Raw genomic sequence first — 14,573 nt, forward strand, 5'->3', positions numbered from 1 at the left:
TTCTCTGCTATGAAATTCCACGCAGGAGGATGATATATCAGAAGCTGGACGGGGCTGTAAATATAGAAACACTCCTGCGCTGGTGGACCATCTGAGAGGTGCTCACAGAGCCCAAGGACAAAATAAAAAATGACAAATGGCAGCATCTGCCTCTTCGACATGGTGTTTGTGTGGACGCCCAGCTTTTTAAAGTTATAAGTTCATTGACATGCCAGAGAATCCTCCGTTTGATTCTTTGACAACTTCGAAAACTAGTGAGATCTTCAGCAGTCTCGCCACAGAATTATACCTCTGTGCGCCCGACCCACTGAGAGAGACAGGCAGCCGAAACAAACACGACCCCCTTAACCACCACCACCACCACCACACACACCCCAGCGTCTGCTTCCAGAGCGTATCACAGTTCCAGCTCTGCAGCAGAGGCCAAGAGAAAAGCTCCTGATTAAATAGTTTCGGAGCGTGCAACGCTACGGCTCGGGGAGATCTGCAGCTTTGAAGCCAGTCGCTGCGTCGGCGTTATCTGCTCTCGGGACTGAAGATAACGCAGTGAGACAGCGCGCGGAGACCATGTTTACTAACAAGTCAGCGGTGCTGTCAGGTTGATGCCGATACGTAGCTCAGCAGACGGTGATGATTGGTGTAATCGTCTCATAGATTTTCATTTGACACCTGTTAAAGGGTTCAAGAAACATATTTTCTGACCCTAACGCAGATGCAAGAAACCAACAGACGGCGGAGGATGTGGTGGGGGGGAAAGGAGATCCGGAGATAAGAGCTGGCAGGCGGAGACGAGTCGATGGAACTGGCAGGTTTTCCTGGAGAGTTGAGAGAAGTAGGAAGTAAGCAGACAACACACTGGCAGAAACACCAGGGCGGGGTTTAAGGAGTTGGTTGGTGGCCAGGTGAGTAGTGAGAAGCACAAGTCGCTCATACAGATGTGCAAACACAGCCTCGGTGCAGGAGAATAGAACTCCAACCTTGTGCAAATAACAATAAAACTGTATGTAAGTTACCACGTGAGCTTTTCCACAAGCAGCGTACACTTCTCTAGATTTAGTGTCTTGAACGTATTTTAGTTTTAAAGTGTTGTAAAAGTGACACAGCAGCAGCAGGACGGTGAGGGATCGTTCCTGCAGATATTAATGTACGTGTTAGAAGCTGCAGTTTATTTCCCCTCCCACTCTTCTGTAAAGCACCCCTGACCTCAGGCTCTGCCCTTTAGTTCTCTGCACAGTCCTCAGTAGTCCTTTTGCACAAATACATTACATGTGCACCCAAAACACCAATCACTTGACACATGTATAACATAACCAACCACATCTGGGAAGAAATGCAATAAGTCAGTGAAGCCCCTCGTTGCTTTCTAACTCAAATCCCACGTGAAGCTGAAAGGTGTCGATACGTCGCTGTCTGTGCCGCCTGTTCACTGACTTATTGAGCAGCAGCTCGATGCTGTGGATCTGCGAGTATGATGCATGGCGATATACGTGTGTGGGGTCCGCGGGGACCTGAGAGATGCCGCTGTCACTGGGGATACTCGGTGAGCCGGGCGCTGCTCTCTACAGGCACCACATGTCCGGACATCAAGACGGATGGTGGAGATCCAGAGGATGGAGCATGCATTTAGTTTTGGGGCCTTCACTCATACTTATAGGATATCTGGACCTCTGTTGCATTGAATTTGACCAGTTCTTTCACAATTAAAGGTTTTATTGATGACATTTGTAATGTAGACGAGTAGAAGAAGAAGCTTTTAGAAAGGCGCTTTATCTCTGTGTCAGATATCTGACGTGTGGTCGCCGCCAGCGCCGTTTCTAACCAGGCCTGTGAGCCAGTTGTAGAACAACGTCGCCGTTTAGTTAATGTGTGAAAAGCATCTGAATATCAATAACTATCATCGACACACTCCGCTGTTAACATCTAGTCGGCTGCCAACAGCAGTTAAGCAGAATATAATAGCTTTTGTGCAAAATGACATCACACACCTTTGAGTAAAAGCAAGTTCTGGGGAATGCAGGACATAACAGGTTCAGGGACATAATGGACGGGAAATGTCAATTACAGCATACTTGTGAAATCTAGCAGCAAAAGACTGTCTTCCTCTAATACAAGACATTCAAAGGCACCGAGGGATGGGTGGCCCTTTCACAACAACACTTCCCCTTCAGCCAAATGTTAATAATATTTGTGAAAAGGGAGATTAGACTGTTTCCATGTCGGACAGGATGCCCGTAACGCGCCCTGATGCTGGTGTGTAGCAGCTGCCCGTATGAGGAGAGGCATTAACGTTAGATTTTAATGGTTAAATCTAACTCTTAATCTAGAGAACCACTGTCCCATAACAAAACCATTGTCTGTGTGTGTGTGTGTGTGAGTGTGTGTGTGTGTGTGTGTGTGTGTGTGTGTTTTGGCACGACATCCTGCTCTTAAATGCCTAATTAACTATGATGTCATCCACCTGTTTTTTGGGCTCTGGGGCAGCGATGACTGATGGGACAATTTGGAATAATCATTTTATCTGATCTGGAGATCGTGAGCTGAAGTCGTCTATTCTAAAAAAACAAAAACAAAAATACCCTGAGGGTTTATCCACTTATAATCCACTCCAGCTTCTCTAAAATAATGTTGATCAAGTCTGAAAAAGTGTTTGTTTTGTAGACCAAAGCATTTACTTTCAGAGAATACACTCATTTGCTCGTGTTTGGTCTTTCAATCATTGTGTGTGTTGGGGGATTTCTACCTGACGATTCACCTCTGAAGCCCAGAAAGGAAAAAGGTTCTTGAATGCAGCATTGAGCTTTTTAGAAGATGCAGCAGCTCTTTCGTGTCTACGCAAACAAAGCTCCCAATGAATCCAACATTAACCCCGTGTTTAAAGCGTCTCAGGGCAGCCGGGTTAATGCAGCGGCTGCGTGACCCGACAGCGTCCTGTCTGCCCGCTGACGTTCACCATTAACCTCAAGAAGAAAAAAGGGTTTCCTGAACTCGCACTGCACCGAGAAATGTCTTCTCTTCCATTTCATGCACAGAAAACACAACGTGGAACCCAAAAGTGCTGCATGGGTCTGATGATGTGTGAGTCACACAGTTCGTCAGTAACGTCAGCGATGAGAAGATAAATTATTTCTGATGTGTTTCTCTCGCAGTCGAGAAGAAAATGCCCGGAGGCATCATCAGCCGCATCTCTGTTCAAACCAGTTTGCTAGAACGCAGTTGTTGTCCAGACACATGCAACTTTGTTATTGCCAAAACACTCCTTTTGAATTCTGGATTTGTGGGAACGAGAAAGCTCTGATGGGACGGTTACTATCATTTACTTACATCGACCTGCAAGGACAAACCTTTAAGCTCAGTCTCATGGGGTACTTTCTTTTCCCCGAGGATAACAATACGTCATTATTAAATACAGACGAGTCTGACACACACACACACACACACACACACACACACACACACACACACACACACACACACACACACGTGGTGTTTGCGGCAAATCTGCAAACATTTGTGAAGCGTGCCTGCTCACACTTAGTTCAGCATTACACCTTCTGAGCATGTTGTTATTGTGAACAGCTCTAAACACCACTTCTCAGGGAGCTAAGTTCCCCAGATTCCTGTAGCACATAAAGGGAACCTGACGAAGGACTGTACGTTCCCAGGGTTCCTGTGTTCCCCGGCTGTGTAGCACATAAAGGGAACCTGACAGAGATGTTCCCCGGCGCTGTATTTGCTTAATGCGACATGAACTCACTTTTTTTCTGTACACTTGAGGAACTTGTTAAATGCTTGGAGTCACAGGAACCCTAAAGGTCATAGATTAATGTTTCCTTGAGATGATTTTTTATTGATTTAGATTTTGCTGTTGAAAGTTTCATCAAAGTAAATCATCTGAAACAGAGTCGGCTGAAAGCGGAGCCACAGAGAACATTTGGTTTTTAGTTGTATGACATGCAGCAATAAAACATTCTGGGGAGTTTTAGTGGATCAAACCCAAAACCAGACAACAGTTTGAGTAACATTTTCTCCACAGAACCACCCAGACTTTAATATTCTCTGCCGGGTCAGATTTACCACAGATATAACTGTTTTTTTTAAAGACCTTCAAAATAAAATAATAACCGTTGTTGTGTTTTTATAGCGGTTTTGAAGCCTTATTCCAATAATAATAATAAAACATGAAATATTTTAACTTGAATCAGGTCAAATGTGTGATTTAGGACGTTGGGAACATGGATCCACTCAAGCACAGCCTCACAGAGCTGCTAACAAGTACTTTTTAAACAATCAGGATGCATTTCTGAAGGAAGAAAAAGCACAGTGCAGTAAATACATCGAAAAGCTAAATGACAGCCGGAATGCACCAGACTGATGGAATAACAGCGCAGGACCATCGAAGGCTTGTTGTTTCTTTTGCTGTAATTACAGTTCACCTCCCTTATCTGACGTAGCGATCACATTCTCATCTCCCTGTATTTGCTTTATGCTTATCAGACGCAGCCGCTCCTGCAGAGTACCACGGCACTGCCAAGGCTGTGGGTTTGATTACCAGCCGGGACCACCTCTGCTAAACATGCACAGCAGCCGGAGTAAAAACATCCACCGAACGGACGCTATGTTAAAAGAATACACTTTGCCTGCCAAGACAACACCGGAGGAAATGTACTCGGCCATAACGACCTCAATGCAAGGTCGGGCTTCTCCGCCACGCTGAGGGCTGAAACTCATTTCAAGACCTCTTGGCGGCGTGTAGACGTGCAGTTGGATGCACGTGGAGCGGTGCTCAACAATAATTCAAATTGTTGAATTCAAATCTACGAATGTTATGATGACCTCTCGTAATTGCACACTACAGGAAGTGATGTTTTGAAAGAAAATACACTTCAAACTTGACTTGTCTGTGGCAAGACCGATAGAATGGAGGACTTGTGTGTGTTGTGGCGTGCAACTGCAGTGTGTGAGAGATGTGACGTCCCTAGAGGAGCATGGTAGTGTGTTGATTGGCACACATGTTTTTCTGGGATTGTGTGTGCGTGTGTGTGCTTCCCTTGTAATGATAGCCCTCAGTCCCTCACCAGGCGGCCAGGCTACTCCTCTCAACCTCACGGTCTCTGCCAACCCCCGGAGCCCAGAGAGGATGGCCTGCAGCTGGGCCGCAGAGAGCCGGAGCTGAAACAAGCAATATTCATCATTAATGCATCAAACACGTACAGTTAGTGTTCATATCAAACAAGCTTCTACACGTGCAGCTAGTACACAAAAACCAATAGTATCACATATGGTTTACGTCAGACGAGCTGCAGAGGGACCGAGACCTCGCGGGATGATGGCGCCATCTAGTGGCCAGTGTGGGAAACATCAGTTTTTCTACTTCCTCAGAAAAACCTTTTTATTTTATTTTAAGTTAGTTTACAAAGTATGTTTGCTAAGTTTAGTTAGTTTTTAAATAATAATTTCATTTGTTTTTTAATATGGGAAGTTTCAGTTGAGTTGTTCTGAAAGGATATCATTTATTTAATTTTACTAACATTATCTTTCACTATTCATTTTCATTTCAGTTTTTTATTTGACCCTGATCTGTGTTTCAAACGTAAAATCCTAATTTGTAAAGTTACTTTATTTGTCAGACGTATCATATTACAGTACAGTGCAGTACTTCGGTTCCACCGCTGCAAATAAATCACAAAGGACAAGACAAATCTATCAAACTACAATTTATTTGTTTCTTCATTTGAGAATTACTGTAATATCCTGTAACAATGGAGGACAAAGCAAAGTGTTGGGCATTATTCCCATAAACTCTAAGGAGGGTTTTTCAAAGTAAAATGCAACTGTACAATCTTTTGCATCTTAGTGTCTGTTCAAGTACAGCAGCTTACAGTACATGTTTGAAAAGGTAAAGATAAATACAGTTAGTTTACAGATTCTTTGCTACAAAACAGATATTAAAAGAGCAGACTGACGATATGTGGACTTCTTCAGTGCATAGATAATATGGTTACATTTACTTCCCTACTATATAAAGCAGATGATGTAGCAGGAAAACCTCATTTCAACTGAGAAAATCATATTCATGGAGTTCAAATCCTATTAAGTATGGGTTATTCAGGGAATGTAAAATTGTTTTTGTGAAAGGGATATTTGCAGAGGTGCCAGTCCTGTCACTGTGTCACAGGCTGGTCAAAGATCCTTCAGTGGACAGGACGTCCCTCTCGGGCCTTTCCCCCCGTCCACGTCATCCACTGACCCGACCTGCTCGCTGATCCTGGACGGAGCAGCAGATTCAGCAGCTGGAAACTCAGACCTCGCTCTTTACTGCTTGTCCTTACCTGGGACGGAGACAAAAGAGAAACACGCGTACTTGTTGAATCGCAATACATCTGGCCTGCACACCTGTCTCTGCCTCACTCCTGTTCATCTTACCTTTGTTGGGGACAAACTTCAGCGAGTGACTGAATATTCAAAAGCGTGAGGCTGCTTCCTCCGGGCCGTCATTCACAAACTCATGGCCCAGCCCGTTGCCACACTTACCACACAGAACCTGCGGACATAAAACACAAACACATCAACCCGCTGGGTCACATCCTGAGGGAACATCTGGACATTAAAACACGTGAATGATGCAGGTAAACATGCAGAGGGCGGAGAGGACTCCGACCTTGAAGGCGGTGAGACTCTCCATCATCTTGGTGACGCTGTCCTCTCTGATGGTGTCGGTGAAAGCCGGCCAGGGAGACGAATGGGCGAACTTGGACCGACTGGAGAACAGCGGGTGGTTACACTTGGAGCACACGTACATACCTGCAGGGGACAGTTATTGCATTGTTTTTTACTTCCTATGTGAGAAACATACTTATTTAACCGTTGTGCCTCACTGGAACATTTTTAGCTTTTTAATTTCTTTGATAATTTTGGCAGTGTTCAAACTTGGCTTCTAAAATTTATTAGCAGCTTTATTATTATTATTATTATTATTATTATTATTATTATTATTATTATTATTTATTTTAGATAATACATGGAATAAAAAAATAAAATAATATGCACTAATTGTGTCACATCACGCGCCCTTCCTCTTTACTTATCACTGTGATATTACACAATAATGTAATAATAATCTTCCTTTAAAAACGGTTTATTTGCAGCCAAACATGAACATGCAATGTTAGTTTTATCCTGTATAATCCAGACTAAAGGTTACATCACATCACTGTTTACTGACGAGCAGCCAGCGCGTGCTCACCTGGTTTGAAATGATCCTTGTAGACCTCACTCCCAAAGAACCGACAGAAGGACATGCTGTGGAGTCTGCACGGATCAGCTGGAGGAGAAATCACTTCAGTATTCAGTATTTTCTGCAAACGGGAAGTGACAGGTGACCGGACGCTCTCCTGTTCTTCTCGCGGGAGATTAACCGGAAGCTCCGCCCACTGCTGTTCCCCGCGTCACCACCGGATGTCAGTGTCTACTGGAGCTGCAGGTGCACGTGCGGTGCTCCATGGAGGCATTTTACTGGCTTTAAGTGAAGTCAAACAAAGTTCACCCTGAAACAGGGTTACTATCATCACCACAGTCCGTCACACAGTCTGTTATATTGAAGCTCATCTCTCTAAATTATAGTTTCTACTTAATTGCACAAATTCTTTATACGTTATACAGTAAACTTCTGCATATTCCCTGGAAAACATTTTGCACATTTCTCTTAATCTGTATATTTATATATTTATATTTTAACATTTTTGTGTGTTTTTTTGCCCTTTTTGTTCCCTTTTGTTGGTAAAAGACAAACATGTTTATTTGCATTTAAGTAATCTGTACAACTGAAAACCAATAAACACCATTTTAATCAAACTGTGCAGCTCTTCAGTTTTAAAACAGATTTCTATAATATCTTTTTCATCTTTTTATTGTCAAATTTTCAATTTTATTTATGTTTTTTACTTGTTTTTATCTTTAGTTTTCTATATTGTTATGTATATTAATAAACCTGATTGTGTTTAGGCTGAAAAATGTAAACTATCAAAAGATCTCAAAGAAATAAAAATAAAACAAGCGAAACTCAGGAGTACCTAGTAATACTGATATAGAATAATACACACAGCTCTTATCCCAACACTTGAGGAGAAAGTAGAAGCAGACAGCCTAACAAAAAATGTGAATTTATTTTTAGTTAGCACGTGTCATCTCAGTCATGTCAGCGTCAGCAGTGTCTGGCAGGTATCAACATAACACTTTTAACTTTATTTTTATAGATAAATCCCAGACTTCCATCATACAAATAAATATAATTGTCTTGGATAGAGAGCTCAGAAATTATATTTCTGTCCATTGCAGGTCTGAATCCTTTATTCATACTTGCAGTAGTGCTTCATCGCCTCGGGCAGCTCCAGCCAGTCGATGGCCATCCTGTGGACAATGTGCTTCTGGATGGCCATCCTGCACAACGTCTGCAAGGACGAGACTGAAGCGGAAGAGAAAGAGGACAAAAAACACAAAAAGACTAGATTAGTAGAATAAAAGTGAAGAGAAATGAAGAAGAAATGATGAAGAAATAAAGCATGGATGGATTTCTGAATGGGTCCCTCGGCCAGAGCCTGTATACGTATGTAGTGACAGTTAATATTTCTTCTTGGAAAGTTGATCAAATGACAAGTAAGAGATGCAAAATGACCACAAAGAGACTCAAAACTACCACAAAGCCATGAAAAACAACTACAACAACTGCAAAACTCCTACAAAGAGACAATTAGCGACCACAAAGAGATTCAGAATGACCACAACGACTACAAACAACCCCCTTGAGTTGTTTTTGTCTTTCTGAGAGTTACACAGTGTCTGTGCTCAGGGGCCCTTTGTTTTATAATTGATGTCCATGATTAAAGGTACCACTGTGACACTCACATCCATACTCCACCTGGACAATCCGGACACACTTAGTAGCAGCGAAGACGTCCACCACAGCATGGAGAGGCTGGATGGAGGGGATCCCCTTTGCAGAAGCCCCCATGTCCTCACCATTGATGACAATGTGCATATCAGCCAGGTCTCGCCCTCTGGGCACATACAGTACTCCTATCCGGCTGCGTCTGGCTGTGGGAGGCAGGGAGTTGGTCTTATACAAGTCGTCCAAAATGTGGCTGTAGCGTCCGGGCCTGCTCCGCCCGACCAGCTTGTCTTTGGGGATCCGAAAATTCTCAATGTACAAGTGAGAGTCAGTGAAAAAGGTTTCTGGTTTGATGTTGATATATCCTCCTGCATCTCCAGCTCCATCCTCAGCCTCCCCTCGTCCGAGCCTCCGACCCCCAGCCGGTCCTTCGTCTCCGGCCTCTTGACCCCCTGCTGCAGGGTCCTCTATGACCTTGTTGTGGTTGCGAGTGATGGCAAATACCCAACTGTCCCCTGAGTCTGTCAGGTCTGGAATGGAGTATTCAGGTACCACATCTAAGTTGCCGGGGTCCCTGGCAGTCAGGCCGACCCGGAGGTGGCCGCACCAGCCCAGCTCCTTATCCTCGATCTCTATTAGAAAAATCTCCCCGGGCTTCAGAGGCTGTTTGCTGAAACACACTCCATTTGCAAAGCTCTCCACACGGGTGGCCTGTGTTCCTGAGTCGTCCAGTCTGACGTTGATACCGTGGATCGGGTGGAATTCCATGAACTGGTCGGGAACGGACTCCATTTTCAGTTGGATAAACTTTCAGAAAAGAACCCCAACAAACCCAATCCAACTATCTTGCAGTGGTTTCAGACTAACGCCGGCCAACACGTGGTCATTGTAGACACACAACAACTTGCACACACACCAGACACGATCCCTGCTCTGCTTATCTGTGGGCGCTCAGGGTAGCTTCTGGTCGAGGGCTATTTTTGAACAGCTGCATATGTCAACAGATGGCAAGTTATGTGTGTGTGTGTGTGTGTGTGTGTGTGTGTGTGTGTGTGTGTGTTGAGGGGGGTGGCCAACATGCACATGTCCACAGTCACTCACTCACACCAGTCATGCACAAAGATGGAACTGGGGTTAGTGGGAGCAACAAAGCCCCCCAGGCCCCCGGCCGCTCATTCAATTCTACAAACTACCATGTACTAAAGTAATAGCAGCGCAATTATCATAATACCATATGCCAGGGAGATATGACTGCACTCTAAATATAGTCATGCCACGCAAATACAGTCTGGATTTCATTCTTATGTAAAGCAGCAATTAGATAACGTCCCAGGATAGAGAGGGCTGTGGAGATTTATTATGATAATGGATTTACGGCATAAGAATATGAAGAGGAATTATATTTTAAAAGGAGAACCCTGAGCATTCTTCATATATGACTGAGAGTAAAGGTCATACAGTATGTTAACCTGCTCTACCTTTCATTATTTACATAATAAATCTAATTTGAAGTAATTTGGTGTGTGTATTTTGTTATTAATCCTTTCATATTGTACTTTATATGAACTAAAAACTGCTTCTTTGTTGAGTTTGCAGTTGTAGTTGAATGAACACATTAATGCATCATTAAGTTAAGTACTTTTTATTTTGCAAATTTAGTCAAAAACTACTTTTCCCTGAAGGCTTTTCGAAGTTCTCCCGGTGAACTTGTTTCCCCTTCTTAGACACAAGTGTTCTGCACATGACCTGCATATATTCCTGTGATATTGTCAGTCGTGCATCCAGCCAGGCTCTTCAGGAGCATCCCCTGCAGCCACTGATAGACGGAGGTTATTGTCTCTCACCCTCGCCGCAGCCAGCACTCCACTCAGCCGTTCTTCATATTGTCATTTCTAGGGCTTTCAGTGTTTTATGTAGGCCAAGATGGAGGGAGAAAAGGAGAGCGATGGGGGGCAAATTGATTATTTTATTATCTTCTTTATTTATTTATTGCCATGAAACTACTTCTATTGCCATTTGACACATTCATAAAGGCAGTAGGAACAAGTAGAGTGTTGCATGTGTGCGCACCAGATTAGAAAATAACACTATTTAACCTTCAGGCTGAACTTTAGCTGTCATCGTGTTTTGTACAATTAGACAGCATTTACACTCTGGATGCTGAGTTGTGTGGGTGAGTTCTATGTGAGTGTGTGTGTGTGTGTGTGTGTGTGTGTGTGTGTGTGTGTGTGTGTGTGTGTGTGTGTCTGTTGGGGCTGCATGACTCTTAATCTGGATTATCATACAGCACGGCCATGCTTTTCATAATCAGTTTGGTGAGCTGTGATTCTCGGCAGCGCATGACACATCTGGATGGAGGCAGTGGGTGAAGGGGAGGTGTGTGTCTGTGTGTGTCACAGACAGAGAGAGAGAGAGAGAGAGAGAGAGAGAGAGAGAGAGAGAGAGAGAGAGAGAGAGAGAGAGAGAGAGAGAGAGAGAGAGATCCTCACTCCGCGGTCCTCGCGCACACAAATGGAGGGAACCAGCAGAAGACATCCCTGGCCGGCGAGTTTAGTCACATTTCCATGCACATATTTATTTTTCGTGTAAGTATAATCCTTATCTCCATATATGTTGCCATTCTGCACAGCATTTGCTATTTAACTCTATTAAGTCTCGCACCTGACAGCACGCGCACTGAGTCCCTTTAACTTCTGCTGTCATGTCTGCATGTCACACGTCTCGTGTCCTTGTGAGTGTACAGAAAGAGAAAGAGCGCAGCTGTGGAGGTGAGATTACACTGAATGTTGTGACCTGAATTTAAGTTATTTATACTGTAAATATCTACTGCACAAGTTGCGGGGCCACGTGCAGTTTTGTGTACGTTGTATATTATGACCCTATTTGTAATTTCTACTGCCCTATTTGTGAGAGCAGAAATAGTTTCAGTAGCTAAGGATCTCTAATGGTGTAACTAGGGTTGCAACTAACACTTATTTATTTAATCAGTCGATTATTTTGTCAATTAATCTCATTTATTTGTCTATAAAATATCAGAAAGTAGAGAAACATGCTCATTATAACTTCCCGGAGCCCATGTGTCATTTAAAATGCAATTGGCAACTATATTTTGTAGGTGATTTTCCGATTTAGCAGCTAAATCTAGTGTGTGCTTTGATTTGCATTTAGTGGGGGACATAAGTATAAATGATACTGTAAATGATTTAAAAATGATTCTGTACAAATTAAATATTTAAAGGGTACAGACAGGGGACCAGCAGGCTTATCTTATATGTCCTTTAATATAAGAGTAGTACTTTCACTTACATACAATATGATATATTTACTGTGCACACTATAATACTTGTCGTTGTCCTTTAATAGTAATAAAACAATACAAATGACATATTTAGTTTTATGTTTAATAGCATTTATTATTAAATTACTGAGAAAAAGGGTTGCATCTGCATCTGATCTTAAGTGTATGAATAAGAGCACTGATAGCAAAGGGGCTCTGAAGCTTCGTGACGTTACGAATAACTACAATCAACACGGGGTCGCAGGGATGAGCTTGCTTGGAAACACACACCCCGTGAAATGTGGGGTGGGTTTAGCCCATAATCCGGCTGTGTGATTTGTCAGATTTCACAGTAAAACCCTGCATTAATGTTAATCTGAGATTGTTACTGTCCGTGCCTGATCAGAGGGTGGCACACACACACACACACACACACACACACACACACACACACACACACACACACACACACACAGATACGCTGATGCTTTCACTCATTGAGAATGTGAGGGATTGATCAAACACGCACTCAGAGCAGATGTGCGATGTGTGTCCTGCTACAGTCACATGACTGACGTGTCTTTCACATGCAGCCCATGGAGCATCTAACAGCTCTTGTGTTAGAGTTAATCATTAAGCATCACATGCTTGCTAGGGACCTGAAATCACACCCTGCAAATAGAAACTCATGTGAAACAGGTGACAGGCCCTTGGAGTCGTAAAATCTAACAGGCATTGATTAAAAGAATGTTTGCATGTTGTATATTTTCACCCCGCTCTATTTTCTGTTCCTACCTTTCTTTCTTTGTCCTTGTCTAAGCTTTACTCCGCTTTCTGTGGCCTCTGGGGTTGTCACAGCTGAATACTTTCAACAACTATTAGTGTTCCTGCAATTTTCATCAAGCTGCATCATGTAGTTGAAAGTTTGTCCACTACTTTGGCTTATTAGCTGAAACTAATGACCTTCTGATCAGCCTCAGTTTTTAGTGCTAGCAAATGTTTGCCTGCCAGCTTACTAACTAAGCTGTTGAACATGGCAAACAATATATTTGCTAAACATCAGCATGTTTACATTGTCTTTTTGAGCATGCTAGCATGTTAGCATTTAGCTCAAAGCTAATGCCTCACAGAGATACGAGCATGGCTTAGTTTAAAGCTCTCTCCATGTCCTTATTGTAACACTCAAGACCAAAAGATCTTAACTTGTTGATTTGGCCCTTCCACTGTGAGAAAAGATTCATTTCATATCCAGTTACAATGAGGTTAGGCAAGAAAGATGACTTGTAGCTGCAGTGATTTGATATATGAACATTTAGATTAGTGAAAAGAAATACAGCAGCTTCTGGAGTCCTTGTACAGCAGCTTCCAACCAGCTTGACAATATAGCAACACTGGCCTGTCCTCTTAGTGTTCCACAATTAGCTTGACAAAACATTGTTAGCTTAAAAGTGGTTTAGCCTGCCTGATGCGCGTGTGAGTGCATGTGTGTGTTTTTGGCAAATTGCAGGTCCTGGTCCCTTGTCCCACCCTGTGAAAAACTGTGAGGAAGGTCTAATGCCGCCTGGCTGCATGTGTGTGTCTCTGAGGTTTATCTCTCCCACAGTCCATTTTGGGTGGGAGCAGATTAGTCAGAATCCAACAGCTGCTGTGGAATTGGTTGAAATTGTGCCACACAGCGCTGTAATACAGTTACATAAATGCAACCAGTCAGAGGTAAGGTTTAACTTGCATAAAGAGCAGGGCACTTGACCCAGAGAGACAGCGGATGAAAAGGGTCCCCACTGGGCCTTAGAGCCGATTCCCAGCTTGTGTCCAGTGATGCAGTGCTTCTATTTTCTCCCACAAAATACCAGCTGACGACACATTGCCTCTCGGTTGTGGGTTGGGTTTTGCCAGCATCATTTTTGACAAGTCCGTAGGTGGTGTCTGGATAATGTGTTAAGGCTGCTGACACGTGGGGGAATGACAGAAGGCATATTTTAACTCCCCTCACTATCCATTTTAAGGTTACATAAGTAACTCTTTAAAGAGCTTGAGAAGACACCAGAGGGGGGGTTGTGACGGGGCTGACAGCTCTGTAAGGAGTGAGACTGGAAGACACTGTCTTTGGGGAGATGGCGTGCTGAACTTCAGAGAGTCTTGTAATGCCTTCATGATAACAATTTTGTCAAAGCTAAAAATATACTCTCTTTGTTTGATACTGAAAGGCCGCATCTTTACTCAAACTATGCTTTTTGATTTCATGTTCATTTGCACAGAAAGCACAGAAATTGAATGAATTTTACATCCAATCAGTCCCAAAAGACATTAAATCCAAGCCAGAGCTGCCCTAGTTTGTGCAACATTTGGGGGAGACAGACTGTCTTGTCTATTTTTGCATGCCTCTAAAAGCCATTCAATATGTGGAGCGAC

General features: G+C 43.2%; 2 protein-coding genes across 2 annotated transcripts; both read right to left on the reverse strand.

Moving 5' to 3' along the window:
• Positions 1 to 5,699: 5,699 nt before the first annotated feature.
• Positions 5,700 to 7,439, reverse strand: LOC115024705 (methionine-R-sulfoxide reductase B1-A). The gene is made up of 4 exons (XM_075074158.1): positions 7,244 to 7,439; positions 6,659 to 6,801; positions 6,424 to 6,541; positions 5,700 to 6,329 (listed from the first exon to the last, which is right to left on the reverse strand). Exons 1-4 carry the CDS (start codon positions 7,296 to 7,298, stop codon positions 6,313 to 6,315), a joined length of 333 nt encoding a protein of 110 aa, XP_074930259.1. The 5' UTR covers positions 7,299 to 7,439; the 3' UTR covers positions 5,700 to 6,312.
• Positions 7,440 to 8,160: 721 nt separating this feature from the next.
• On the reverse strand, positions 8,161 to 9,826 carry neurl2 (neuralized E3 ubiquitin protein ligase 2). The gene is made up of 2 exons (XM_029456634.1): positions 8,902 to 9,826; positions 8,161 to 8,461 (listed from the first exon to the last, which is right to left on the reverse strand). Exons 1-2 carry the CDS (start codon positions 9,674 to 9,676, stop codon positions 8,346 to 8,348), a joined length of 891 nt encoding a protein of 296 aa, XP_029312494.1. The 5' UTR covers positions 9,677 to 9,826; the 3' UTR covers positions 8,161 to 8,345.
• Positions 9,827 to 14,573: the final 4,747 nt, after the last annotated feature.

Source organism: Cottoperca gobio, chromosome 19 (assembly GCF_900634415.1).
Source record: "Cottoperca gobio chromosome 19, fCotGob3.1, whole genome shotgun sequence".
NCBI lineage: Eukaryota > Metazoa > Chordata > Actinopteri > Perciformes > Bovichtidae > Cottoperca > Cottoperca gobio.

Excerpts from the sequence above, each read along its gene's own strand:
- neurl2 (XM_029456634.1), bottom strand. The coding sequence starts at position 9,676 with ATGGAGTCCGTTCCCGACCAGTTCATGGAATTCCACCCGATCCACGGT. Across the intron at positions 8,462-8,901 it reads TGTCCAGGTGGAGTATGGAT|TCTCGTCCTTGCAGACGTTG; the intron begins GTGAGTGTCACA and ends CTTCCGCTTCAG.